Source organism: Anser cygnoides, chromosome 3 (genome assembly GCF_040182565.1).
Source record: "Anser cygnoides isolate HZ-2024a breed goose chromosome 3, Taihu_goose_T2T_genome, whole genome shotgun sequence".
NCBI classification, from domain to species: Eukaryota; Metazoa; Chordata; class Aves; order Anseriformes; family Anatidae; genus Anser; species Anser cygnoides.
In genome coordinates this window covers 2,839,776-2,867,243 of record NC_089875.1, presented here as the reverse complement: position 1 = coordinate 2,867,243, position 27,468 = coordinate 2,839,776, and the positions used below count along the sequence as shown (strand labels likewise).

Below are 27,468 nucleotides of genomic sequence, written 5' to 3'. Positions count from 1 at the left end.
AGATTTCAAGTCAGGCTTCACAATCAGAAAAATGGAAAACTAATATAGATAGATAAGCATATTAAGCACCTATCTCTGGTTAACCGGTCTACATAAACCTAAACAGTAAAATAACAGGTATTATTATAATGTAATTCAGTGAATTATAACCTCCTAAGAGCTTTTCTTACTCTAGCAGAGAAATGTAAAGAGCTTTTCTTTCCATAGTGGTGAGATGTAATGAACACTTATATGAGCACTATATTTTGACTACTATTTGACTACTACAATTTGTCTACTGAAAAATCACAAGGCATATAAAGGCTATGAAAACACAGATGTATATTTACCTTCAAGTGATACAAGATGATACCAGTACTAAGAAGATCATCATCAATGCCAATTAGATGAGGCAGTTCAGAATCTAGCACAACACCTATCCCTTCTTTCCTCAAAGCCAACGTTTGTTCCTGTAAAGGACAACAGTATAGTTATTAAAATACGCAAGAAATAGCACTCTTCATTCGCTTTCTAAACCACGCTTAAAGTAACTTATCCTCTGTAATAAACCCTGCTTATTTTTTGGTGATTTTTTTCCTAACATTCTAAATGCAACTTTCATATTTCCAGTGAGTGTTCCAAGCTTGCCATTCAGGAAATCTGTGAAGCTGTTACTTGAAAGAAGCCAGACAAACAGCTGAATTATACCAGATAAGGGAGATCAATCAAGAGAATAACAAAGCAATGTTGTCTAAAAGCAAGCTACGTACCACCTTGCATGACAGAAAGAAGAATTTGAAACTACACAGAATTCAGTATGGCTAAGGAATAGAAAACTGAAAGCGCTTTAGCAATCCTTTAAATAAACTGAACCTTATGCAATAAAAATCCCAGGCACCTGAAAACCTAGTAAGCCTAAGCAGACAAAACATCATGCAATGTAATGGAAGCAGTGACAATAGTAAATAAATGTAGGAAATATTTGCAGAACAAAACTTTAATTCTCCAAAATTCCTTTTGGCCACATTCTGCAATCACCTGTAGGGTAAAGTATCATTCAACAGGAGTACAAGAGGAAGGCTTCAAAAACTCAAAAGAAACATGACCTTGTACTCATCAGTATATGCAATAAATAAGAAATTAACTATACCTTTGAAATAAGGTTTTAGTGTTCAAGAAGTTTATTTTGCAAGTTGAACTCAAATCCTACTGATTTCTTAGACCTCAAAGCTAACAGCAACAGGCTGTGAACATGTACACAGACTGCCTTTCAAAGTGAATCAGTTTTACTACCTAAACAACTGAACCATTATGAGCCAAGGAAGACTGACAACTCAGGAAGGAGAGGCAGCAGCAGCAAGTGTCACTTCTGTGTATTATGAGGCATACACTTTTTTCCTGGTGCCAGCAAATACAGAAAACAAATTTTCTGACAACAGTACGACTACTGCTCCTTTTCCAAGTCATCAACATGCATCCTTCAGAGCCAACCAAGACATTACAGTATTTGTACGAAAAAGCAGAGATTGCTGTATGTATTTTCCTAAGTACAGCAACTTGACAAATCTGAAGAAAACAGATGTAATATTTCATTTTCCTGCACAGTATAAAATGTCGCCAATATTGACACTGTCTAAAAAGTTTTCTTGTGACTGCAAACACCTGGGCAAAATGAGATGGCGACACAACACACTAAAAGCACTCCGAAAGAAAACCAGGAAATCCCTCCCTGGTCACGGGCGAATTAAGAAGTTCTCCAGCATTCAGAAAGAAAGGAAAAAAGCTGTGATTAACGTTGCCCTGCAGCTCCCTGACATTCAAACCGCATCCAGCTATTCCTTGATATTATAAAAGTGTCACCTCATAAAACCAAAAAATACAGCTTAAATCATTGTTCAAGTGAAAAGTAATTTCAGTCAAAATACCTATCACATATTAAATATTTATTGAGTGGCATCTACTGCTATACATAATTTATAACGTTCCTATACGACAAGGCTGATGACTTAAAAGAGTGAATACGGGTGGCTGTTCACACAACTGCTGGCACCTTTCACCCAATGGAATTGATAAAATATTAAGAGCTGAACATTTTTTTCCAGCATAACAAAGCATTTACTAACATCCCGGACTGAGGAAAAAACAGGCATCCCAGGAGGCAAAGAAATGATCGCTGGGTGAGAAAAATCTATCACAAATAATTAAGAATGAAGAAAAAAACGCTTCATTCTCCAGTTTTAAATATTTAATACATTTTTAGTATATTCAGAAAGAGAGCGTGTATAATTATGATTTAAAATTGATGTGTTGCTTATTTATTCAGGTCTAAAATTAGAGAACACAAATTAATTGAGTTTCTAAATCCTTACTTTGTAAATGACTACCATTCATACATAGAATACATCCTATTGACGGAAACATTATAATAAATGCAACAGACTAGTGGGATTAAGTGCAATTTTTTTTTCTTGAATATTTCTTGCCCGTTACGTTTTATCTTCAGATACAATTTACTAAAAATCCTGAATCTTAATCAGTTACCTGGAACAACTGCTAAACTTTAATCATGTGGCTGAAAATTTAATTTTAGATTCAAACGAAAACTCCAAACTGTGAACTTCTGCCCCAAACCAAAATCATAGAAACTCTTTCAACAATATTTATTACTCCGTTCTCTCACATTGAAAGAAAGATGAGAAAAAGGCCAGAAAGAAGTAGCCAAATTGCCCCTCTTTCATCCTTGATGGCATAGGAAGGACACATCTAAAGGAGGAAGGACCTCTTTTGAAATAAATTGAAGGTCTGTAAGCTATTATAAGGCAGAGAAATGATTAGGTTTGATCCGCAACTTGATTCACCTTCATTTGTGTAACACAACTTTAAAAAGCAGTGAATCCATAAGCCAAAATGACAGGAGTAGGAAAGGTCACTGTCCCCATTAAAAAAGTACTAATTCAGAAAATGTATGAAAGCCTCAAGGTACAATTTAAAAAATTCGCATGTACTGCATGCGTCTTATCTTGAATTATCCTTGAAAAGAGAAGTGTACATGTACTCCCTCTGTATTTAAGATGCATTCATAAACTGTGGAAAATAAAGCAAGCCAAGTATTACACACAAAGGAGCACTCCAGTGAATATAAATGGCTGCTCTGTGCGGAGAAAAGTTTTCTTCTTTAGAAGCCTCTAGACCAAATGGACTCATGTGAAGAGTAGAATTATTTTCTGACTGAATTTCTGAGTCAGTACATAAGGAAATACTTCCCGAGTCACAGTAAAGATAAAAGGATTTATATTGTTTGTGTAAACGATGGTCTCTTGGAATTCAGCTCTGACTCAGCAGCCAGAAACGTCCTGATAGAATAAATTCAGTAACACTTTGGTGGCAGCTAGGAGAGCTATTAGGGAAACTCATACCTTCTACACCCTTGTGTTACATTTGCTCTATTAACCAGATCTAGAGGCATCTCCAAGCTCACAGCTAAGATACATGCCAGCACTTTAGAAACATGGTGTTTGTGTAAAGTACCTGTATGACCCTGTAAGTTAATTTTCACCATATACAACTGCCCACGACAAAGAACCATTAGGATACGTAACATTTCTTTCAGTGCATTTATATGCATACAAACACACACAAAAACGGAATCACATTCCTGTTGGATTTTAACCAACAGGATACTGAATTACAAAAAAGAAAGTGAGCCCAAAAGACACTTCTAATATTCCTTGGCCAATCTACCAATACAGTAAAACAAGCAAAACCTTTGCTGTTTCCAGTTGCTACTGGCCCAGCACATATTAGAAAGCATGCATAACTAGTACGGTGTCCTTTCAATGAACAGAACTGCTTGGTGAAGTTTAATTTGTGTCACACTTTCCATTGCAAAATCTCAGTTCTTTCATTTAAATATTCAACAGTTAACTTCTGGCACACAGTTCTGAGAGTACACTGTGCAGAGACTTACAGTAAAACACATTATGCTAGCTAAGTAAATTGTCCAGATGTCTATATTTAAATTATGCAAAAATGCATAATACCAAATTAAAGAAGTTATGGGTAAAAATGTGCAATGACAAAACTCTTCGCATTAATATTTAACCAGACTATATACTAGAGCAAATTCTTACACTAACAGGTACTTTGGGTGCATTTGATTTCATTGAAAATATGCTATTATGTCCTGGGTTCACAAAACTGCCTGAAGATCCTCAGTGCCATGGCACTAACACTAAGCTCCCTATGAAATATATATGTAAACTGTACACAAAGGAAATTCTTAATTGGTTTTCCTCCAGTAGTGTATTCACTATATTTTGCATTCCCTTTAAATCACTGGAAACAAATGCTTCATACCTACAGAAAAAGATATTCCATATTGCTCAGAATTCAAAGGCACCTGAAAATGTGCATTTTAAAACCCAGCAGATACACAGAATTAAAGAGGCTACTCAAACAGAGGCAGTAAGAAACATGGATGTAACATCCTCAGCCAGTCATCCCATGATCAAGACGGGTGAAAAAAACAGGACTTCACTCACTGAAGTAAGCAATTTATAAAATCTCCATCCCAGAATGGTGAAAGATAAGGTGACTTACAATTCCAGTTCTGCAGTAGAGGTTTTTGATAAATCCAGGAAGCAGAGTAACTCCTGAGTTACAGCAAAAAACACACATACACCAGTCAAAGCTAGTTTATGCATGTGTGCTGTAGGAGGGCTACACTGCTTGCATTTCCAGAGATAACCTTTCAGAAAATAGAAAACAAGGTGTAACTGTAGGACAGGCACCATGAGAAAAGCATACAAAACCCAAGCTGGAGAAGTCCCCATTGGGCAATGCTCATTTGCTGTTTCCTTTACTAGGGAGTAGAAAATAAAATTATCCAGCAGCAGATCAGAAATGAAAAACAACCCCTTGCTAAACTGAAGGATGCCATTGACAAGAATAATTTACATAGGTACAAGAAAAACTGGACGAACAGCAAGAAAAGGAAAGGAGGGAATGTGGATGACTGTGCAAGGGTATCTAACACCTAACTCCAAGAACTGCAGACACAGAAAACATAGACAGTTTTCTGGAGAAGGATTATTATTATCCTGCATGCTGTTTTATGCTCCAATAGTGGGCACCATTGCATAAATCTGAATTCACCTACAGGGGCATTTAGTCTGATCCAGTATAATCTTTAACTAATGCAAAAAGGATGAGAATGTTTTAAAGTTTAATTTAAAACCAGATTTACCAGTGTTTTAAAGTATATTACCAGTAAATACACTTTAGAAATTTGTGTTACAAATAAAAATCCAGTCTCTTTTGAATCCCACTGATTTTTGACTTTAAAAAATCCTTAGAGCAATGAGTTCTTCAGCTTTTATGCATAAAAAACAACATAAGAAAACATTTTAACATTTACTGCTTTGTTTCATACAATAGTGTTTTTCTCCTGTGTTCTGAAGGAATAGGATCTTAATACTTTAAACTCAATTTTGTGATACAAAAATCACATAATGATTCATTATGCAGCTTCGTCTGCTTTCAGAGAGTTACCTTTCAAGAGATGTCTGCAGAGAAGCGGCAAACGTGACAGCAGCACTTCTGAATGAAGAGAAATGCCTCCTTCCCTGGCCCTCTCCCTACCTTTGCAATTTGTGGCAACTCCTACAGTTCTTGTCAGGTTGGATGTCTTTCTTTACCTAGCCCTCTTTTTCTTCTCAATTTCTTCAAGGTGTAGTTCAACACATCTATGGATAATGTATTGTCTTTTATATATATATATATATCCTCCTCCCCCTTTTAATAGCACATAGCTTTCTGAATTCTTACATGCAGCAACAATACAAGTTTTACCTATATTCATAGCTTTACATTTTATAACCAAAGGGCACAGCATGTCTTGTTAATGGAAAAAACTCACAACATTCATTTGCATTAGATAGTAAAAACCTGTGTTCAGTCACTCACCATCCGAATGACTAAAGAAACTACACTCTAATTTACTAGCAGAAAGAAATTTTCAGTTAAATTTTGTTAACCTGTAAATCCTTTCTGCACAGAGATGAAGGTTGTCATTGTATCATAAAGCTGAACAAGCTAAATTATAGATCACGGAAGTCTTATAGAATAAACCCAGGAACTGTTTTGCTGAAGAAATTACTAGAGCTGCCATCAAACAATTGAAGTACACATGCTAAATTATTCTGCAATCTTCCACATTAATGTATTGCTTTGACACACTAACTAAATTATCAAATAATCAGGAACTCATATCAACAAAATATTATCATATTCTTGTATGCATCATCTATGTGTCTCAAAGAAGTCTAATTTATCTTCAGAATTTAAAACTTTTCCAGATTTGACACTGGGATATGTGATGCTTATATTTTTTGTATGTCATCCTCCATACAGTGGTACATTTATGTGTTTAGATGTGTTAATCAAATACTCTTGTAAAATATGAGACCTTTCAATGAAAGTGAAAACATACTTTTTCATTATCTGCCTACACTCCCCCATTCTCCCCCCCGTTTTTGCTTTTTTTCCAACGAGGGAACATTTTTTACTTATTTGGATAAGACAGACCATCCTCCAACATGCAATTTTCTGATGGAAGCCTTGAAAAGGTTGTTGTAAATATATTAATTCCATAAGGTGTTGGTAGATAGTAACTGTCCTTCGTTAAAATGTCTGATGACTTCACCTTGCCTGCTACTCTCATGACTCATGTAATTGTTAAAGCCTCATGTCTGAAGCAAAACCCACCAAGCATTTCCACTGTGCACTCTCAGGTGAGCAAACGAATGCTTGCAAAACACCAACCTATTACCAAGTCAAAGTCTGCATAAGAGCTCTGACAAAAGCCAGTCCTGTAAACTCAACTATGCAACAGGATCACTACACTCATATAAAAACAGCTGTAAGTCATGGCCCAGGTCCATCTACGCATATTTCTCTTCCCTTCCAAACACAAACATTCTAACTTAATTTCCACTGAAAGCTTATTACCACTAATAAGTGCAATCATACAGTCCTAGCTCTTGGAAAGGTTTTTAGTGGATTACAAATAGCAATATTTAAGAAGAATACACTGCAAATAGACTTCTATTTACAGAAATTATCTGAATGATTCTGGATTTCATTCTTCTGGAAGAGAAGTGCTACATAAACAGATGGACTACTCCTCTGAATTCTCAACTGCACGGCATGCTAATTATTATCCTGTATTATATAACAGTATAATACTGTATACAGGGGACGTTGTTATGTACTGTAAAGAATACATGGCACACTACTAAAGTTGCACTCCATATTAAGACATGATCACACTAAAAAAAAAAAGTGAAATTTCCAGTTTTCACCACAGATGACGAGAAAACGTATTTGATTAATTCTGTAGTTTAAACAAAGTTTCAGGAATTTTACCTCTGCTTAAAACGACAGCAATGTTCCTCCTATCTCAGAAGGATGAACTGAAAGTGACCTCCTATGTTACCAGTGCAGTTCCCAAATTCCATAATAAAACGTTTGATAGATTCTATTCAGGCTCTCATCCGTTGCATAACTGAAATTGTTTTCAACAGTTTTCTATCTGAACTTACTAATAGTTCATACTCCCGTATTTTGCATCATCATTGACATTCAGCTGAAATAATTATTTTTCTTCTGGTATATTTATTTATTGATATGGTTACTGACAGCATTTGTATCCCCTCTCCTCACTGCCGTTTTAACAAGCCAAACACTTAGCGTCTCCTTTCACCTGACCAGCCTGGCCATACTGTGGTGTTTAACACATCCACTCTCTGCATCTCTCATCTGGACACATCTTCCTTGCCTTAAGATGATAGTATCATAGACTATCCTGAGTTGGAAATGACCCACAAGGATCATCAAGTCCAACTCCTGGCTCCACAAAGGACCACCCAAAAATTACACCTTATGTCTGAGAGCGTTGTCCAAATGCTTCTTGAACTCCGGCAGGCTCGGTACTGTGACCACTGCCCTGGGGTGTCTGTTCCAGAGTCCTCTAGTGAAGAGCCTTCTCCTAACACCCACCCTGAACCTCCCCTGTCACAGCTGCATGGTGTTCCCTTGGGCTCCATCCCTGTCACCAGAGAGAAGAAATCAGGCGCTCCGCTCCCCTCGTGAGGGAGCTGCAGGCCGCTATGAGGCCTCCCCTCAGCCTGCTCTGCTCTGGGCTGAACAAACCCAGGGACCTCAGCCACTACTCACACATCTTGCCCTCCAGACCTTTCACCACCTTTGTAGCCCTCCTTTGGAGGCTAATAGCTTGGTGTCCTTCTTATACTGTGGCGCCCAAAACTGCACACCTTGCTCGAGGTGAGGCTACCAAGGCAAAGCAGAGCGGGACAACCACTTTGCTCGAGCGGCTAGCGGTGCCGTGCCTGATGCACCCCAGCATATGGTTGGTTGGCCCTTTTGGTGCCAGGGCACGCTGCTGGCTCATGTTCAACTTGCCATTAACCAGATTGCTTTCCATGGGGCTGCTCTCCAGCCTCTCATCCCCCAGTCTGGGGGAAGATTTACATGCAGTGTTCCTCATGAATATGCAGGTTTGCTTGTGTCAGGTATCTCTATTTTTCACTCACTACACAAAACATCTGATTCTTCCAAGCTTTCATTTGTCTTTCATGCTGGTGTTGTACTATCTCTTGACATTGAAGTCTCATGCTGTCCTCCCCCCCTTCCATGGAGTTTCAAGTTCTTATTAGTCCCCATGCTTCAGCACTTCAAAGTATCTACCATCAATCTCCCTTCTATTATTCTAATTCTGAGTCATCCTGTCCTCTGTGAGATGTTCTGCTAGAAAAATGATGTCTCCCAACTTTATTATCAACAAACTTCACCAGTTAATACTCCTAAGGAGAAGATTAAAGATGATCAGGGCCAACAATGAGCTCCCACTACCGACTTCCCTCTCCTCTTCTATCATATCCTCGCTACAACCATTTTTTAAGGTCTAATCTCCACACCAGCTAAATAAGGAAACATTTTCCTGTGTGTCCCACAGCCAGGTGGCTTTACTGACAGGCACAGAGATGAGAATGAGTCCTACAGCTGTTTCTAGCATGGGTCACTGATGGACCAGATCACAGACAGACTTCAGTGTGTACTGAGATGGCAAAGTAGTAACAACTAGCTGTAGAAACTACCACAAGATCATAGACAATGTTTTAAATATTATCTGAAAAGGCAAGAATTATATTAAAAGCATTTTTTTAAAAACAAATTGTTCCAACTTTGAAAGACATATGGCAGAAGTATTCCATTTTAAAGAAATCTTCAGAAGTAAAGCATTTCTTAAATTTCCTCACTAACCCTGCAAATACAATCCAGTTAATATTAGTCAAGGCTTTGAGTTCCTCCACAATTTACTTCAGCATAATGAATGTAGGTCAAAGTAGCAGTTCTGAATTTAACATCTGATTTAGCTTTAAATGTTTAGCTCCACTAGGTAGCATTTTAACAAACTTTTCTTCTTTCACTTCATGTTGAGAACGAAGTTTATAATGACTTTTCTGGTAGTTGATGAAGGTATTATCACCTTACTTTTTCCCCCAGAAATAATGTGCTACTTTTTACTAGGTCAGTGACAGCAAACACAAGTTGTCACTTACGTCAAGTTTTTAATGCAAATTAAAGGACTATTAAAAGGTCAGAAATTGCAAAAAAAATATATTCTGTTTGATCTCAAGTCAAACATCTGAGGATGCTACAAAATGACAGAATAAAGTGCCCTTTTAAAACTATCAATTTTATTTTGTATACCCAAAGCATAAAATATTGGTGCTTTAAGCTGACACAAATGTCATTAGTAATTGGTTGCACATCATAAAATGGCTATGTTTGTTGATACTCTTCTTTTGAAAATCTGGTCCATTCAGGAGAATTAAACTTTTCTTAGCAACTATATGCATCTTTCTCTAATTCAAATTCCAGTGAAATAAACCCTACATAAACACAAACATAAATCATATCATTAAAAGTGTAAGATATATTTTATAACATATTCTATACTTATCTAAGATCTGTTTAAGAACATATAAAAATATGTAAATAAAAACTGTCTACATATATATATACAATATATTGTCAATTGAACTGAATTCTCAAAATTGCAGCATTTACTGTACAACTACTGAATGTCAGAAGAGATGAGACACAGGAAATGCCTATGCCCATTAATTAGCTAATGAAGCTACATTATTTCACAATTTTAATAACAAAATATAAATGAACAACTTACTCTGTTTCACAATATCCTGATACAGTCATTTAACTGCTTTTAAAGGAACAGCATGAGGGAACACCAAATGCTTGAAGTGTAAACATAATAAAAGGACACCCGTTTTAATCAGTAACAATAAAGAATCACATAATATACACCTCAAACATGACAGAAACATCCATTTAAAAAAAAGAGAATCAAGAGAATAAACACAAAAAAAGGAGAAGAGGGAAGATGACTCTTGTCATCTTAATCAAGATAACATAATCCTCAAAATATACTCACCAGAAACATGTACTATTTGTATCAAATGGAAGTGTCCTATAAAATTAAATAAATAAAATCTACCTGAGAGGTGAAATCTATAATCCAGCACCAGTCCCTAACACTACGGCCAAAAGAAATATCAGATCTAATGAACAAAATAATAATGTTTAAATCCTATTCCTGAGCCAAGACAGAAATTCCAAATATTCACTGAAAGGAAAAGTCCCAATCACATTTTTGGTCATGTCAACTAAAATTGAATAGAAAAAAGTAATCAAAAAAAGGGTTGGGGTGATGGTAAAGGGATTTCTTGAAATCTTCTTAATCTAGATTAAGGTATACTATGGCATTCTTGGCAGACTAAAGTTTTCTCAGGTTAGAACACTTTTAAAATTTAGGGTCCATTTAGCCCATGAGAGTATACTAGCACAGCTTTGCCAGCTATTAGCAGAAAATAATACTTCATTTAAGGATATAAACCTGCTGTGTCTTTACGGAGAAAATTCAAAGCAATCCACACAAACCCCAAGATGCTACCAGTGACCTTTGCACTTCACTGATTGATCTGAATCCTAACTCAGACAACCATCATCTTTCTTGCATTCTCAGAAAAACCTCCATGGGCCTACAGAGCTACTACAGAGTAATAAGAAAGAAAGTCATGTTCACGAAAGGAGGCATGACATTATCTTTTTCCTTCTCCAGCAGCAAAGATTTATGATATTTTTATAACCATACTGAGATTTCCAAACATCAGTGCACAAATGCTGCGCGTCATGGCAGCTTTGCCTCTCACATGAATTCTCAGTGACTTCTGACAGATGTTACTGCACCTCAAAGTCCTAGATCTAGTGCGAGGTAGTTCTTGCCATTAAGTAAATGAGCTCAAAACAAAAGATTTATGCACTGGTATGGAGTACAATGTAGCACTTTTCAATAACTTTATGACTGGCAAGTAAATTACCCTCTATTCGTTGTGGTTAGAGAAAGTCTATTATGTAAGCCCAAGCCTTTGAGACAGCCCAGACACCAATAGTGTTTCACATTTCCAAAAGTTAAATTAGACCTTGTAATGGGTCTAATTTTAACTATTTCAATAAAAAGAGGACTAGGTGTTGGAAATATTCATTTGAATGCTTCATTAACTTAGACTGATTTTGGAACTCTCTCTCTATTGATTGAAACCATAGAAAGAAATAATGGGAAACTGTGATGTGATCGTGTAATTAAACACTGCATAAATAGAGGTAAAAGGGGTGGGTGTTGCTCTAATTCAACTGGGCAGCTTAAACATGCACATTTCAGCTGCTCAGAAGTCCAATGTTATATTTGCCACATTATCAGTTGCATTTGTCAATATAAAAGCTTTCTTTGCAAACATTAAGTAGGTATATGCAACCAAAAAGACAAATGGATGCATGCTTTCATACAGGGGTCAATTAACAACTCAAAGGAACACCAGAAAACTGGAAGCATATTCTCTTCTTCCTTACTCATCACAGGTAATTCTTGGTTATCTGAAAGTCACTCAGCCCAAGTATAATTTTTCCCCAAAATTCAGAGTGCTCCTGCAGCATCTAATCAGCAAATAGATGAATATTGCAGAGGAATTCCCATATCAGTATTTCAAGCTCTGGTTTTCTCAGAGTCCCCATTAAAAAGCTGTCACCACAGAAGCTGCAGAAATACAAATGACAGGTAGATCCCACTGTTGGTGAAGAAAAAAAAAAAAAGGACATAATTTCTTCATGCAAAAACATAATCCACAATTAGGTACTCTGATTTTTATTTATTTTTTATTTTTAGAAGCTTCTGAACAGCTTACCTTGATCTTTAGAGCAAACAAGCTTCCCATCATGATTAGGATATGAAAGTTTAAATAGTTACCCCTAACAAGAAATTACTCTTCAAAACAAGCACCCCCGCATCCAACTGAAAAACAGCAAAGACCAATCACTCCTTTTTCGAAAGATTCAAAAGATGGCGTTTTCTTGAGCCACTCTTCTTGGCCTACCATCACCTATCACCCACCCACCACTTTGGCCTTTTATTTCCTTTTGGGAAGGCTAAGAATAGAAAGAGAACAGTATTACGTTACATTAGATTGTCAGGGCTGAGTATTCTCTATACTGTCTGCCTCAATAAAATCCTCATAATCAGAGGGGTAAATGCGAGTATACCAGAAAAAAAGTATTCTGCATAAATAAGCCACCTTGCCTGACCAACTGGAAAACCTACAATAACAGTGGCAGAAAAGTGATCTGGAAGCCACACTGCTATATTCAGAGAGCTTTTTGTATTTGCACTGATGGGTTAAATTATCCCTACTGCTGAAGACTACATGCTGAAGAGATGGGACAGACCCACTTCTTCCTTTTGAACGTTGCATTGCCTCTTGGAAGAGAGAGAGAGACATTTCAACAGTTTCCCACACAACTAGCACACATGTACGCATCCTACCACTATTAGAAAGCAATGCACATCAGTAAGTATTATAAATGTCAACATTAAGAACGTTATTGTTATGATGGCTTAGAATGTAAAAAGTATCATTAATATTCAAGGAACTCAAGGAATAGAAGACAAACGAGGAATTTCCACAGCAAAGCATGAGAAAACATTTACTGTCAACACGATTGTATGAATTGTATGAAAAATGATAGGGGATTGGGGGAGATTTCAACACACTGAAAACTGGTTTGGACTTACTAGTAGTAACTCCTAAAGAGATGGGGGGATAAGCAGAACTGACTGTCTAACTTAAGTTCTAGAGGGAAACTGGTTACATGCATATTCTTCTTACTCTGCAGGCCCACTCCCTTACAAAATCTTGCCACAAAGAAGCAGCCAAGTCAAAACACTGAGCAGCAGCTGAGAGAAAGTTAATTGTGTCTAGCCCCAGAGTTTAAAAAAAAAAAAAAAAAAAGAGAAAAAAAAACAAACCACTGCTGCAAGAGAACAACTTTGAAATATTTGCAATTCCCACTGAAGTGACATATCAACTAGGAAAAGCAGGTTTTTTTCTGTATTGTATCAGTGACATTGCTTGTCTCATTAGAGCACATTTTAAGCTTTTTCTGTATTCTATAAAGTTGTACGTACAATACCAACTGTCTGTCCTACGTTATACAATGCTCAGCATGACACAGATGCAGTTTCAGGAATAACAAAAAAAAATTATCAATCACCTGCCATAAAAGTAGACACGATTTGGAAGGCAAAGGGATGAGAGGAGGAAATATGGATGATACCACCAGCAATGAAGCATCTGTTCTATAATCTGTGGAAAAGCCAAACTACATTTTGTACTATCCCAGGACTTCAATAAAATGGTTCTGAAAATTAAGGAATATGCCCTTCCTTTAAAAGCAAGAAATTAATTATTGATATAATCATTAATTATGAAAGGTGATATTGATTCTCCCATGCATACCCATATTAAATACGGCACAAATTCCTACCAAGCCTGCTCCTTCCAGTCAACAGGTCAAAGAAATAACACCATCCTCCTGGCTACCAAAGGCAGTTTCAGTACAATTAGTACAATTAAGACACTTAGGTCTTGCGAGGGGAAGAAATTTCTAATACCAAAAACCACAAAGAAAACCACAGCTGAGAAGAAACTCTCTAATCAGATTTTTCACCATCTCCTAGAGCTTTAGGCCACACCACCCTCATCAATCAAGAAAACCCATTAAAAAGCCTGCAACAACCGAGATCAGAAAACTGTAGTTTTGTTGTGAACAGCTTACTGTAAAAGTGCAGGTGCTCCTGCAGCAGCCCACACAGGCATCAATAGCTGTCTGAAATGAATGTCGATTAAAAAGGCAGATACAAAACTACTCAAATGAGCAACTGCTAACATAGTGAAGCTAAAATTATGGAAAATTAATGATGCTATTCCTTTAAAGGATAAAGAATAAGAATAGCTTGCTTGAGCAGTTACCAGTCTCCTAACGTCAGCTTACCTTTTCCATTTTTTATTGTTTCTCTTTCGCCCTCAAAACTGGTTGCCCTGTGTTCACCATGGAAATGCAGCGATGTATTAATACACGGACATCCTATTATTGCAGTGGCACCCAAAAGCACCATTATATTTAACGCAATTTAAGTATTTTCATTAGAAGCCTTGGCAAATTCGAAGTAATTTTTCAGGAACCTTGGCCTTCATTCCTGTAATTACCAGGACAAATCCAACAGGTAGAAATGCCTGCTCCTTGACGCTTTAGATCTTGTACAGACACAACTGCTACTGACATCAGAGAAAAAGTCCCTGAATAGAACTGCGGGATTTGGCTAATTGTAAGTATAGATGCCTGTTTGGCTGCTTAAGCTTCCTGGACACTCGTCTGTAAAATCCTGTTTTCCAGGGGCTTATAAAGCTTCAGCCATCAAAGCTGCCATTTTCCACGCTGAAGCATCTGCGGCAGGCTGGTTTGTGCCCTCACCAACTTGAGTTTAAGGGACAACTATTCTTCTATTTCAACAAATGAGGCACACGAAGTATTTTATAGGTAAGCTGTGTCTGAAGCAGGACAGGTACACCTCTTCACAGCCTTCTACCTGTGACTGCACTGAGCGTATCTTAATCTCAAAGGAAAATTACATCTCTGACTTTCAACGCTGACTATCACAGGAGAAAATGTGACATTTTTGCCCTTGTTGATGTTTCCTAGCAGGAAGTACTGTACCTTCTAGCGAAGAGAAAGCAACTCTGCCCTCAGTATTCTCCAGGCTGGTATCTAAGGAAGGGAAAGGGCCTGGCTGGAATAGAAAGAAACAGCCAATCTTAATTCAGGCTCTTCTCCCCTATGCATTATGATACAGTCTTTAATTACACGATCATATATTGTCTACAGGACCTGTGAATAATTCATTCTACAGACTGTACTCTGGGAATGAATCAAGAGAACGCAGTGAACAAGACTATTATCTACAGGACTCCTACCTCATTTGTTGCTCAAGCTGGATGATGAATGAGTCATGGAATTGCAGAGGAAAAAAAGACTAGTCTCCTAGCTAATACATTTATTCATTTTAAAAGCTATTTTCTTGTTTGTGTTTCTTGAGGGATGGGAAAATTAAGGAAGTGTTTCACTTCTCTGGAATTCTGTTTTATTTATTTACCTAGAACATCATCTCTACTTCTGCAGATTACTTTAAATCCATTAGTCCCTTACCACGGCTAAAACGTGCCCCTCACTACTGAAAGAAACTGAAGAAAGGAGTAGGACAATGGACAACAGTATGTAGTAAGTACCAAGGAAGAAGAGAGAAAAAAAAATCTAGACTAGCAATGCAATAGCAAAATCTTTTGCAAAAAAAAAAAAAAAAAAAAAGCAGCTTGGTTGCCAGAGCGTTCTTGTCCCTCACAACCCAGCTAGTGAGGTACAGAATAAATGAAACTGGAGAGACGCATGGCAGCCAGAAGAATGAACCTGTCCTCTCCTTTGTTCAGGAAGACAGTCTGATTGCAATAGCAGCAGATTTGTGCTGCCATCTGTGTTTGAGACATCTTAGTGGATTTCATTAAAAATATCGTCTCTGTACTTGAGAAGAAGAACAAAGAGCAAACACACCACTCCTACAGCAGTAGGACTGTATGAATCAAGGCTATGCTCAGTTGCCAATTAAGACATTAAGTCACGTGCACAGCAGTACCATGTATTCAAAGCTCTCAGAATCATGTAGTAATAAACTCCTAAACATGCTGGCAAAACAACGTGGAATAAAGCGGTTCTAGTATTTCATATCAAATACTTACTTCCATACAAATATTATAAACAGTTCTTTTGTGAAGGTATCAGACAAATTTGCCTTCTTCTAAGATCCTGATGTAAGAATGTTTCTATAACCTCCCATAACCAAGTCCAACAAGGAATTTACATTCTGTCTTTGCTCCTTCTCATTACTGCTCTGCCGATCCTTTAGAAGAAATAGCTTTCAGGGTTTATTTCTTCTTCTCTTTTTTCTGCAGGCTAAATCAGAAGCTTCCTCTGCTTTCAATTTAGCTCCCCTTCCTGCCACAAGAAAATTAATAGAAAAGCAGACCAAATGCCCAGGAGGAATTGTTGAACAAGTGGCATCTGAGCTGTAGAAAGAATTTCAAAAGCAACTCTCTCTGTCTGACTCCCTCTCATTTGAAAACTGCCTACAAGCCCTAGGGATGGATTAAAGCTAAGTATGGCCCGGATAATCTACAAATGCGGGGGCCCAGTTGTAAGGAGAAGGATGGCAGCAAAATAGTTGGGAGTATGGTTATTCCTAGAAACCAGAGGGCCTCCTTTGGAATGCACAGCCAGGATCAACCAAACTATTCAAGCCTGCCTTAATCCACGGCTGGTGAGCTCAGAAGCTGAAGCCCCCAACCGTGCTTCTCTGATGGTCCAGGTGGTTTCAAGTGGGGAAAAATGGCTTAAAAGTGAAATAAAAAACAATCAGTAGCATTAGGCAACTCTTGATTGCAACTTTTTAGTAGAAACTGAAAGTTAAAAGTGGTCAGACCACCACAGAGGCATAGCAAGCAGCTAAAGAAGCTACATGAGAGAAAGGAGGTTTCTTAATAAGATGAACACAGGTGGCAAAGACAGACTTGAAATCAGACATCTATTTCTTTTGAAATCTACTTTTGACTGCTGCACTCAGTGTTCCCCAGGTGGCTGGGACACTTTCAATAGTGTTTCTATTAGGAAAAGAGCTACAGTAGATCAGTAGCACCAGCTCCCAATTTAGTATTTTTTCCTTTCTCTGACAACAGCAAGCCAATGCCGTTGTGGACAAAGCACTTTAACAAATCATTGGTGAGTGAAGAGCAATGAGAGCTGCTCTCCTGAAGAAAAAGCAATGTGTACCTCAAGACAACTATATATTCCCTTTAAAAGTTTTGGGTTGTTTGCTTTTATAGAATTTTTTATCTTCTTTATTCTCAGTCTACACTAACCTGCACATATTGATCAGACTTAAGCAAGGGGAGCAATCTGATGAAGAAATAATCTTCATTTAATAACGGCATCTGATCCGTAATATAGTATCAGAAACAATGTCTGTTTTCTGCTGAAAGAAACCATATATCCTGTTTGGATGATCTCTGTCCAAATTCAAATGCCAACGCAGAAGTCTGTGTAATGACCAACAGCGTAAAGATCCTGGCATATAAATATATTAATTTCATTAAACTGGCAAAAAACATGATATGTTTTCATGTCCCTGCTTCTGTGAACCAACTCATAACAAACAAATAGTTGGTATGCAGAGGCTGTGGAGGCAGGAAGAGAAGTGACATTTAATAACTACGATGTACCCCAACTTTAAATCTCATTACCAGAGTAGATGACTTTATGAACTACAACTACAGCCAATAACTGCTAAACTTGAGAAATAAACAAACAAACAAAGCACTGGGACAGGTATCAGACAACAAATGCTAATAAACCCGACAACTAAATCAGACATTATGTGTCATGACACAGGGGGCAGGAGTTAAATACTGTACAAGGACTAATAACAATAAACGTTTCCTTGTTATCAGACAACTTTCTTTTTAAAAAAATTACTAAATTAACTGAAACTTAACTAACTGTTTTTTCCAACTCTAAGATACATTAAAAGAGAAAGAAAATAGATGAAGTGGCCTGGATCTATGTCCAAAAGCCCGTTTGGTTTTTCAACTGTACCAGTTGGCCAAATAACAGGAACTACCTCTCTCAGAACCTGCTTTTTATTATCCCCAAATTATCAGAGCTTCAAAGCTGAGAAAATAAGTGTTTTAAAGGCTTTAGCTAAAGTGATTTGTCAAACATTCTAGATACACAGTAGTTTGAAAAAGAGAGTTGAAAAAGGTACTGACAAATAATTGTGATAATCTTGAACGCACATAATCACTCTACACTTCATCCCACCTGTGAATTGTTGTTCAGAACAATTTCTGTCAAAACAGTTACTCCGGTTCTTCAGGACTTGTTCTTAAACCAATGTTTTGGCATTCTCATAATCTTATTTTAGTACATCTGCACAGCAATGAAAGTCAAGATATTGCAAATCATTTAAATCATTTTGCCTTAAAATATCTGAATTAAACCGCAATTAAGGATGTAGAAACGTCTGATTTTTGTATCTGCAGTGACATCTAGTGTAAAAAAACAAAACCACATTTTAACAGGCTTCTAGAGGAACAGAAGCTCTTATCTGTGTGATTTCCAAATGAGAAAGACAGACATGAAACATTAACATCAGTTCTTTTAAATCTTTCTTAATATCATCTTCTTCACAACATTCACAATCCCGCTGAAGGGAACAGTATTAGGCATAATATAAGAGGCTGTTTAACGCAAATGTGCATTCATGCCTTTCCATACAAATCCAGTTTTATAAATTCAGTTTGATAAATGTATATACATTATGCAACTGCTGAGTAGAGGGGTTGCCCTGACAAAACAACCAACCTTCGGATTAGAGTTCGTATTCTATTTATTCTGTCAACTTTTCAAAAAAAGGAAACAAATCCAGGAATAACGTCTGATTTAAATTCTTCCTGCCAGTGATCTTGAAACCTCGTCCTTAAAAAGCTCAAGCAGGAGACATAGCTTCTAAAGTAGGAAACAAAAACTGGAAGCATGCAAAGAGTCTTGTATAATACAGATGACAAATAGAAGTTATAAAGTAACAACATTTGTTCAAAAGAAAATACAGATTTAAGTCTCATTAAAAGTATACAGCTATGCTTTAGACACAGCCAACACCACACATTCTAACCAAAATGCAACACCAACACATCTAACTAGCAACAATTTTACAAAAATGATTCACCAACTGAAATGTGAAAAATCCTTAGAAACAAGTGGTATTCCTGCCAAACATACAAACAAACACATATGCCAAAGCTGAAAATGAACAGTTTAAACACGGTATCATGCATACATCATTTTGTATATAAATGCACACCATTCCTTTAACTCCTTTTGTTTTTCATTGACCTATAAATATAACCATTTTAGGACCTGTGTTCCAAAAGCACACATCCAAGAAGACTCAAAGAGTCACACATACTTTTCAAGGGCAGGATTAAAGTATATACTGGTGTCTTTTGTAAAAACTTCCATAATATATGATTTTCCAGTACCCAATGGTAAAATAATTAAGGTGATAGAAATGATTATAAATATCAAATTGTTGTTTTTGTCTGATAATTTTCATACATACATATATGTACAATGAATATATTATTCATTTTGTATTCAGTTATTCATTAGCGATCTAGGACAACTAGATTATGCATTAGGGTCCTAATGTTCTAGTACCCACAAGATTTTATTGATTACTAAAAGTATTGAATAGGGAAGTGTCACAACCACTGAAACACGTCATGAGTCACGAACTACCATTAACTAATGATGTTAAAGTACTTAAAAAAAAAATCTAGAGTTTGTTCTTCAAGAACCCAACAGTCTGCACAAGTTCTCTACTCTACAGTCAGAGTGGATTTAGACAGGAGGATTTTATGTTGAAGTTGCAGATAATTAATTGAAAGCACTTTTCACCTGAGGATTGAGCATGTTAAAACAGGAAAGAAAGTCCTTCAATCTGTATTTTATCCCTGCTTGCTGCCTGTCTTGTTATAATAGTCACTACAGAGAAGGATGCAGGTGAGAAAGATGTCAGTGAGGATAAAGATGAGCAGACCCGTTAAGTCAGAACAGACAAGATTTAGGTTAACATGACTGAATTGCTAAAGTGAGTAAAGCACAGAAATAAGCTATGAAGTTAGCGGAGGCCAATTCAAGAAGCACAATGAAGAGAAAGGAAAGAATGCAGAAAGCAAATGCTCAAGGGGCAAAGTACTGGGGAAGGACATGAAACGTGAGAAGAAGAAAAGGACCCAAAATAGTCAAGGACCAAAACAGTTAAAGTTAATATAAACTAACAAAACGGCATAAAACAGGAAACTGCGATATATGTCTATCCTTATATGCAACATAACTGAGATAAATGTGCTTAAATACCATTCGGCAAGTGAGGGTTAAAAAAAAAAAAAAAACTATCTGAAAGTGCAAGTAAGTGCCGAGTAATGCAGAATTTCTATAGAATACAACAGACTGCTCTTGACAGAATTCACTCCAGTATACAAGCCAGCATGGAAAGGAAATGATTAAAATCAAAATCTATTAGCTTTTGCCACCCTAATCCATACCTTACACAGAGCAGCATAATTACTTTCAGTTTTGGTTTCCTGATGCCTTTGCTGGATGTAGCCAAGATTCATAAAGATAATAAATTCCTGTTTAGATAAATGTCTACTAGAATAAGTGTTTAGTATTAGCCTGCATTTATTCATAATGGCAATTTAAGTGGGTTTTTCACCTCCCTCAAAAAAGGCATATGTAGCTAAAACAAATATAAAAAAACAGTAGATATTAATGCTTACAAATGGACACAATTAGCAACAGTTTTCTTCCCTAGGTAGGAAAAACAATTGTTTTTGTAGGAAAAACAATAGTACATAAAAATGTACTATTAACTGATACTCAACCAAAGGGCACAAAAAAGAAGGAGATCAAATAGACAGTGCTCAATAACATATTTATACAACGTGGTAAAGTACTGCAGCAGAATTAGTATTATTGATTAAAGTGAGGCTATGTCACTAAATCCAACCAGACAAAGCCATAAGAAGCAGCTACTAGTTAAACTATTGATCATGAGAATTAGACACACACACGAAAAAAAATGGACTCTGTCCTTTCATAGACTCTGGGAAGACAGATCTCTGCATCCTTTGACATCAGTTGAGTGCTCCTACACAAAGCTAATGACATGATTAGAATCAAACAACAATATAATGAAATAAAATGCAACTAAATCCACTTAAAACGCATGCATGCACACACAAAAGAGCATCTGAATACCTTAACACTAGGTAAGAATGGCATCAAAGAAGGAAAACGCTAGAAGTATTAAACCAATTTCTATACAAACAGTGAGAGGGAGAAGAAATTTAAAAGACAGTTGGAAGAAAACAGCGGAGAATTATATAAAGACGTGCACATTTAAAAAATTAATATAAAAGCTGCTAAAGGTTACAGTTAGAAATTGGAACATGCACAGAAGATAACAAAAAAAATAAGATGCCAGTAAAAGAAAAATAGAAGAATGACAACACACGCAGTCATATATAGCTGCCACATCAAAAGAAGTTTTGTACCAATTAAAGTCTCAAAGAAAGAAAGCAAAAGTTGGACAGGCTACCTTAACATCTTAGAAACGATCCAAAGAAATTATAGACCCCAGGACTGATCTTTAACAGAACAATACAAAAGGACTAAGCTAAGGGAAAGAGAAGCTTTTCCTCCCTCCTCCTCTTTCACACGGATGTGCATCGAAGAACATTAATGGAAGAAAAATTCAGAGAAAGACTCAATGAGAGCAAGATGAAAGCAAAATCCTAAAGTTAAACAAGTGCTGAGGTTGCAAGACACCTGAAGACAGAGAAGCGATGCAAAGCAGTACTGTCTTGTAAAGTGCAATTCTTTAGACAACTGATGACATTTGAGGAAATAACCCAAAGCCTACAGGCTTTAAATCAAACACTATCAGTTCTGTTTACTATGCAGTATTTTACCCAATGCCAACCATCACTCTACCTATTTATGAAGCATTAGAATATCCTGCCTTTGATTAAAAAGAGGGATAGAGAACAGAATCAACTGCTAGATTAGTAAGGTTAGAGTATCACGCTATACTATAGTGAGGAGGTCAAGTATGGAAGTAAACACCACCATTGGAAACAATGCTTGTCCCTTTAGACAGAGACCTCCAAGCAGCTGCCATGCTACAGTAAAGGATACTTCATATGAATTAGCATAGATTTAAACCCCTTTTTAAACTCATCTTAAAATGTATGCAGTGTCTTAATCTTTGCATTATGATAGCGGGAGAATTTCGGCTTCAGCTGTGATTTGGCAGTAGTTCAGACTCTATATGAACCCAGACAATCTCCCTACAAAAAAAGGGCTTCTTCCAAATGCATGGAAGAAAGAGCACACTATCACTGCTACCACCGCCAGTCCAAGACAAGTTCATTCTGGCAGCAGTACATACGAAGGATTATAAACGATGTTCAGAGCTGATAATGGCACTCAGTCACACAGACTTGGCACCAAACTCTGAATTGGTATCATTTACAGACGGAATGGTTCAACGTCCTCAACACGAAGATGAACCCTGTCATGGAAACCATAAGTTCGGGTGAACTACGTAGAGACAAAACATCAAAAGGGGAATAAGCATGTTAAAAGCTACAAGCAGAAATAATGAATGATACCTGGATGTACATCTCAGCTGCACACGTGGAACTGTACTGACTGAAATATTTGAACTTTAAGTTGTCAGATACTTTTTAATCAAAAATTTGCCTTCACTTGGTATTCTCTTGTTCTCAGTGTTTCCTGTCTGAATAGAGTTTTCCATTCTGAATGTTCTGTATTTTCAAGGTAGCATTTAGTTGTCACTGATATAATTTAAGACAAGGTTCAAAGTAATTCTGAAGAGTGATCAAGCTGGTTAAATTTTTTGAACCTTTGAACCATCACAAAGAGATTAGAAAAGAACAAATTCAACATTAGAGTCTGCCATAGTGCGCTGCAGGAAGAACATTAAATAATTAAATGTTTTCACTGAACAACAACAAACAAGCCTCATCTGCTCAAGCACAGCTCAGACAATCTTCCAATAAATGCAACCCAAATAGAACTGCCATTTAACCAAGCCCAAATCACACAGACAAGGAACAACACACAGGCAAGAAATTACCAGACTCCTCCACACAGTCAGCATCAATGTCCTACATACCATACTTATTTACTTAGGGGGAGGAAGGTAAAGAGAAGCAGATTTTAAACACAAATACAAATGTGATATTCTAAAGATCTTAACAAAGAATATTCTGAATGTAACCAGATTATGGCACGGAAAAAGTTGCAGCTGTGACTGTGGTGATGTGGGCACATGACGACAATCCCATTTCTAAAAGTGCACCAAGACCTTCTAGTTTTATAAACCCAAGGTATGACCCATGCATGTGAGAGGTGGTATATGAATGAAGAAACAAAAAAGCCAGTGAAGTTAAAGGAGTCTATTACAAGAAACACCACTGCTTTCTCTAGTTTAAAATCTGCTTTCCTGCTACTCAGCTTGGCAAAGTTCCAAAAAGCTCTTTCCCACTCATATGCTGGCAGGGATCTCAAGAATTGTTAAACAAGAAGCAAATAAAAATACAGATAGCTTCAGTAAAATGGTGCAAAATAAAGCAGTAAGGACATGAAAACTTTTGCAGATTTTCAGTTTTTCAGGGCCAAGAAAGTTTCATCAATTGCCTTTAACTCAAAAGTGAAATATAAGCTATATTTATATGCTAAATATCAGCACATAAAAGTGCAAAATACAGAAGCTGTGTGAATTAAACTAACAAAAGCTCAGTACCAGAAAAGCAGAATTACAGCTTCTGGGTTTTTAAGTCCTTTATGTTCAACTACTTAATAAACACGGCTTTTCCTTGTTTATTTGAATTGTTCAATTAATGCCTCTTACAATCCTGTAATTTCTGTGGAATAATCAGCGCATTTCCAACATTAAGGTATAAAGACTTTCCACGTGCTACCTACATCATGTTGACTTCATAATTGCACAACTTCAATTCACAAATTCTCCATGTAACAATGAACTCTCCAATCTAAACCTGAGTAAAGAGAAGATTAACAAAGTTCTATATAGATGTATATCTGTATAGATGCTTCAAAATAACAAAACAGAGGAATAATGTAAAACTGGACCCAAAACATCTCTGAGGAATATGCAAATGGTAATTCCCAGTTCAATATCTGGACATACACTAAACAGTCCATTCTGTCATGCCATCTGCTAGGCAGTTACCAGCCCTGCTCTGTTCTCTAAGCTATCTGTGCTTTATTTTTAAGCATGGAGCCATTTGACTTACTTGGAAGTCAGATAAAAGACATGGAGGTGAACTTAAAAAATAAACTAACAATTAAAAAGTGATATACAGCAAAAATCAACTCCAAAAACAAGTCTCAGGTCAGTGATAAGGAGAATTAAAAAAAATACTCCCATATGCGTGCTTGAATTGCACTCTGAACAAGCATATGCACAGCATATACAGCAAGGCATGAAAGCTTAAGGTTTATTTTTCCATATTTTTATTTAACAGAACAAATAAAACATTTGGCAAAGAAGCTGGTGAATGTTGTGGAAAAAGAAACTATGGGATTCATCACTCTGTGTGCGTACATGTACAGAATCATGAAGTAACTCATTAAAATATCACCTCAGAATATCACTTTCATCAAGAGCCAAACACCAACATAAAAACTTACCAGTACAATCGGACAGTATGGAGGCAAAGATATACGCAGAGAACTCGAGAGTCTCAGTCTACATCATGCAAAAACACAGTATGGTAGTCTCTAAGTTGCCCTCTCGGATCTATACTAAATCTACAAAATGCAAGAGAGCACTGCGTGGATTTAACTGCTCCAGAAGTAGTCTGGAGTCATATAAAGAGTGCAGGCAAGCCAGCTTATGTGAATCAGTTGCAGAAATCCCTGTCCTTGGAGACTCCACAGCACACTTAGCTCAGATGCATCTGTTTTGTTTCATGGAGACCTACTGGAGGATATTCAACTGCAGAAGTCCCACTGAAAGCTGTTTTTCAACTTTACATACTCCTCCTGACTGAAACAAATCTGAAGGCCAATGCAAAAATCTGTATCCACATGCACTGCATTCACTGAGATACCCAGTGTAACCTAAAAGGTGATTATTCGCAGGTCTTGATACAACACAAAAACTAAGGGGATCCACTTGCCCTTGCGATGGAACCATTCAGTATTTTAAAGATTTGTAATAAATAAAGTGTTTTATACTGAAAAAAGCAGAGAGTTGTGCTTTTTATTAATATTACGTAAAGTCTAATTCGCAAATACCACCCCTTGCATGAATCTTTGCTCTTGGAAGTTCTCAAGAAAGAAAAAAATTAAGTGAAAAGTCTGAGAAAGTTCTGTGTTATTAAAAAAGCCAAAGAAGGTGACTTATCACAGGAACTTTTTTTTTTTTTTTTTTTAAGGAAAAAACTCTAAGATTAGTTCAAATGCCAGGTTGAAAAAGGATGTATTTGCCTTACTTTCAAAATATTTTGGGTTTCATTCCACTTGTTGGTCCATTCTTTGGTCAGTTCCTGTACCTATAAAAGAAAACAAATATCTGAAAAATCACATCTTTTCCAAAGCTCTTGATAATAAATTCTTACACAAGTACTAAAAATCAGTGGAATTCATTGTCAAGTTTAATACTTAAATATTTAAAAGAGAACTATTACTCCTGCATTAAGTGACCATACAATTTTTCTCTCTCAAAAAGGAAAACTAGAAGGCTCTTCTTTATAATATAAAATGAAACAAAGGACAGGGATAGCCACTTCAAATAATGATAGGTATTTTCAAAGAAATGGAATAATTTCAAAAATTGCCTAGTCAGTCCCGAAAAGAACTGCAGCAGAATGGTCCCTTAACTATGACAGGAAGACAGCTTCTTTCCTACATCTCAGCTAGGCATGTTCTGGCTCAAACAGCCTCATGCATGAGAGGAAGACGCAGACAGACAGCCTTCAGGAGAGAATGAAAGCAAAGTTTGCTGCAACAGAAAAGTCACACACTTGGAGGAAATCAGCACTGAAGTGAGGACCTGCTTGCAAAGGCATTACAGGCAGGCAAAACGTTGTGTATCAATGCTTGTGTTGCCCTGCTGTTTCTGCTCACCAAGCTGCCTAACTCATAGCTTATATACACCAGTAAAGGCTCTTTGCATTTCAAAGCCCTTCTGAATTTTCAGAAGGCGCTGTATAGAAGGTGCTTCAGGCAGATCAGCCTCAAAGCTCTGGCTGACTTGGAATCATACTCATATTAAATTTATGTGTGTGCGTGTTTGTATACATACATATATAAATATGTATGTATATATACACACACATGCATACACACACTTCCATTTTCTGAAATCACCAGATTTCTTTGTAGGAATTTAACATATAGACTTTTGAAAACGTACACAATCCTTTATTAGTTAAATTCACTTCAGCATGCAGAACGCTGAAAAACACAATGGCTACGTCCCTTTAATACTTTATATTTAAATCCACTGGGGAAAAAAAGGTCTTCAGCTGTTCCTCCAAACAACTCTCCATTTGTAGCCTATAGCCTACCACCCGAGCTATCTTTGCAGTTCAAGTGCAAATTAATCAATAAGAACTAAAGAAATTTATCTCATTTCTACTTACATTTCAAAATTTCAACAGAGAAAAGTAACACATTTTTCAGTGCATTATTAGTACTGGTAATCAGAATGTTAAAACAGAAAACAACCGAAACAGAAAATATGAAGAATGTCCATTGTAAGTCTAATTACCATGCCAGAGCAATTTTTATTCAACAGAAAGTTATTCAAAATTGTCCTTATACAAGGACAAATCAATTTGCTAAAGAAAGCCACTATATATTTGTCAGATAATTTAAATATGGTGATAAAATCTGTAGATCTGTATAAACAAATTAGTTATTGCACTCAATTATAAAAAAGCTATAAACACTGCAATATTTACTAAGATTTTTCAGTAATTGTGACTGTAGTAATTGCATTAAATAGTAATCACATAACCTTCTAATGAGGTTGACAAAAGATAAAATATGCTCAATATACTTTCCATGCAGAGGACCAACACTTATGAGCAGGACAAGCAGTGATTACTGTCAGGGCATGAATAACGTTCTAATTAGCATATATCCAGCAGTTCATATTGCTCCCTACTCTTAGATAAAAGCTTTGTGTTTGTGCACAAAATAAAAGCATATTACATTACCAACACTACCATCAACTCTTCTGATTCAGCTGAAGACATTTTAAATGCC

General features: G+C 36.7%; 1 protein-coding gene across 7 annotated transcripts in view; it reads right to left on the bottom strand.

The window, feature by feature from the left end:
* The window catches only part of KIF16B (kinesin family member 16B), a 140,057-nt gene that overhangs the window by 77,592 nt on the left and 34,997 nt on the right, over positions 1 to 27,468 (bottom strand). For all 7 annotated transcript variants that reach the window (XR_007162244.2, XM_048060972.2, XM_048060974.2 and 4 more), the window contains exons 12-13: positions 25,689 to 25,748; positions 330 to 449 (exon numbers count right to left, since the gene is read on the bottom strand). Coding sequence is in view for 6 of the 7 variants with exons in the window: in XM_048060972.2 (XP_047916929.2) it covers positions 330 to 449; positions 25,689 to 25,748 (180 nt within the window). In the remaining variant the exon portion in view is untranslated. The remainder of the gene's footprint in view (positions 1 to 329; positions 450 to 25,688; positions 25,749 to 27,468) is intronic.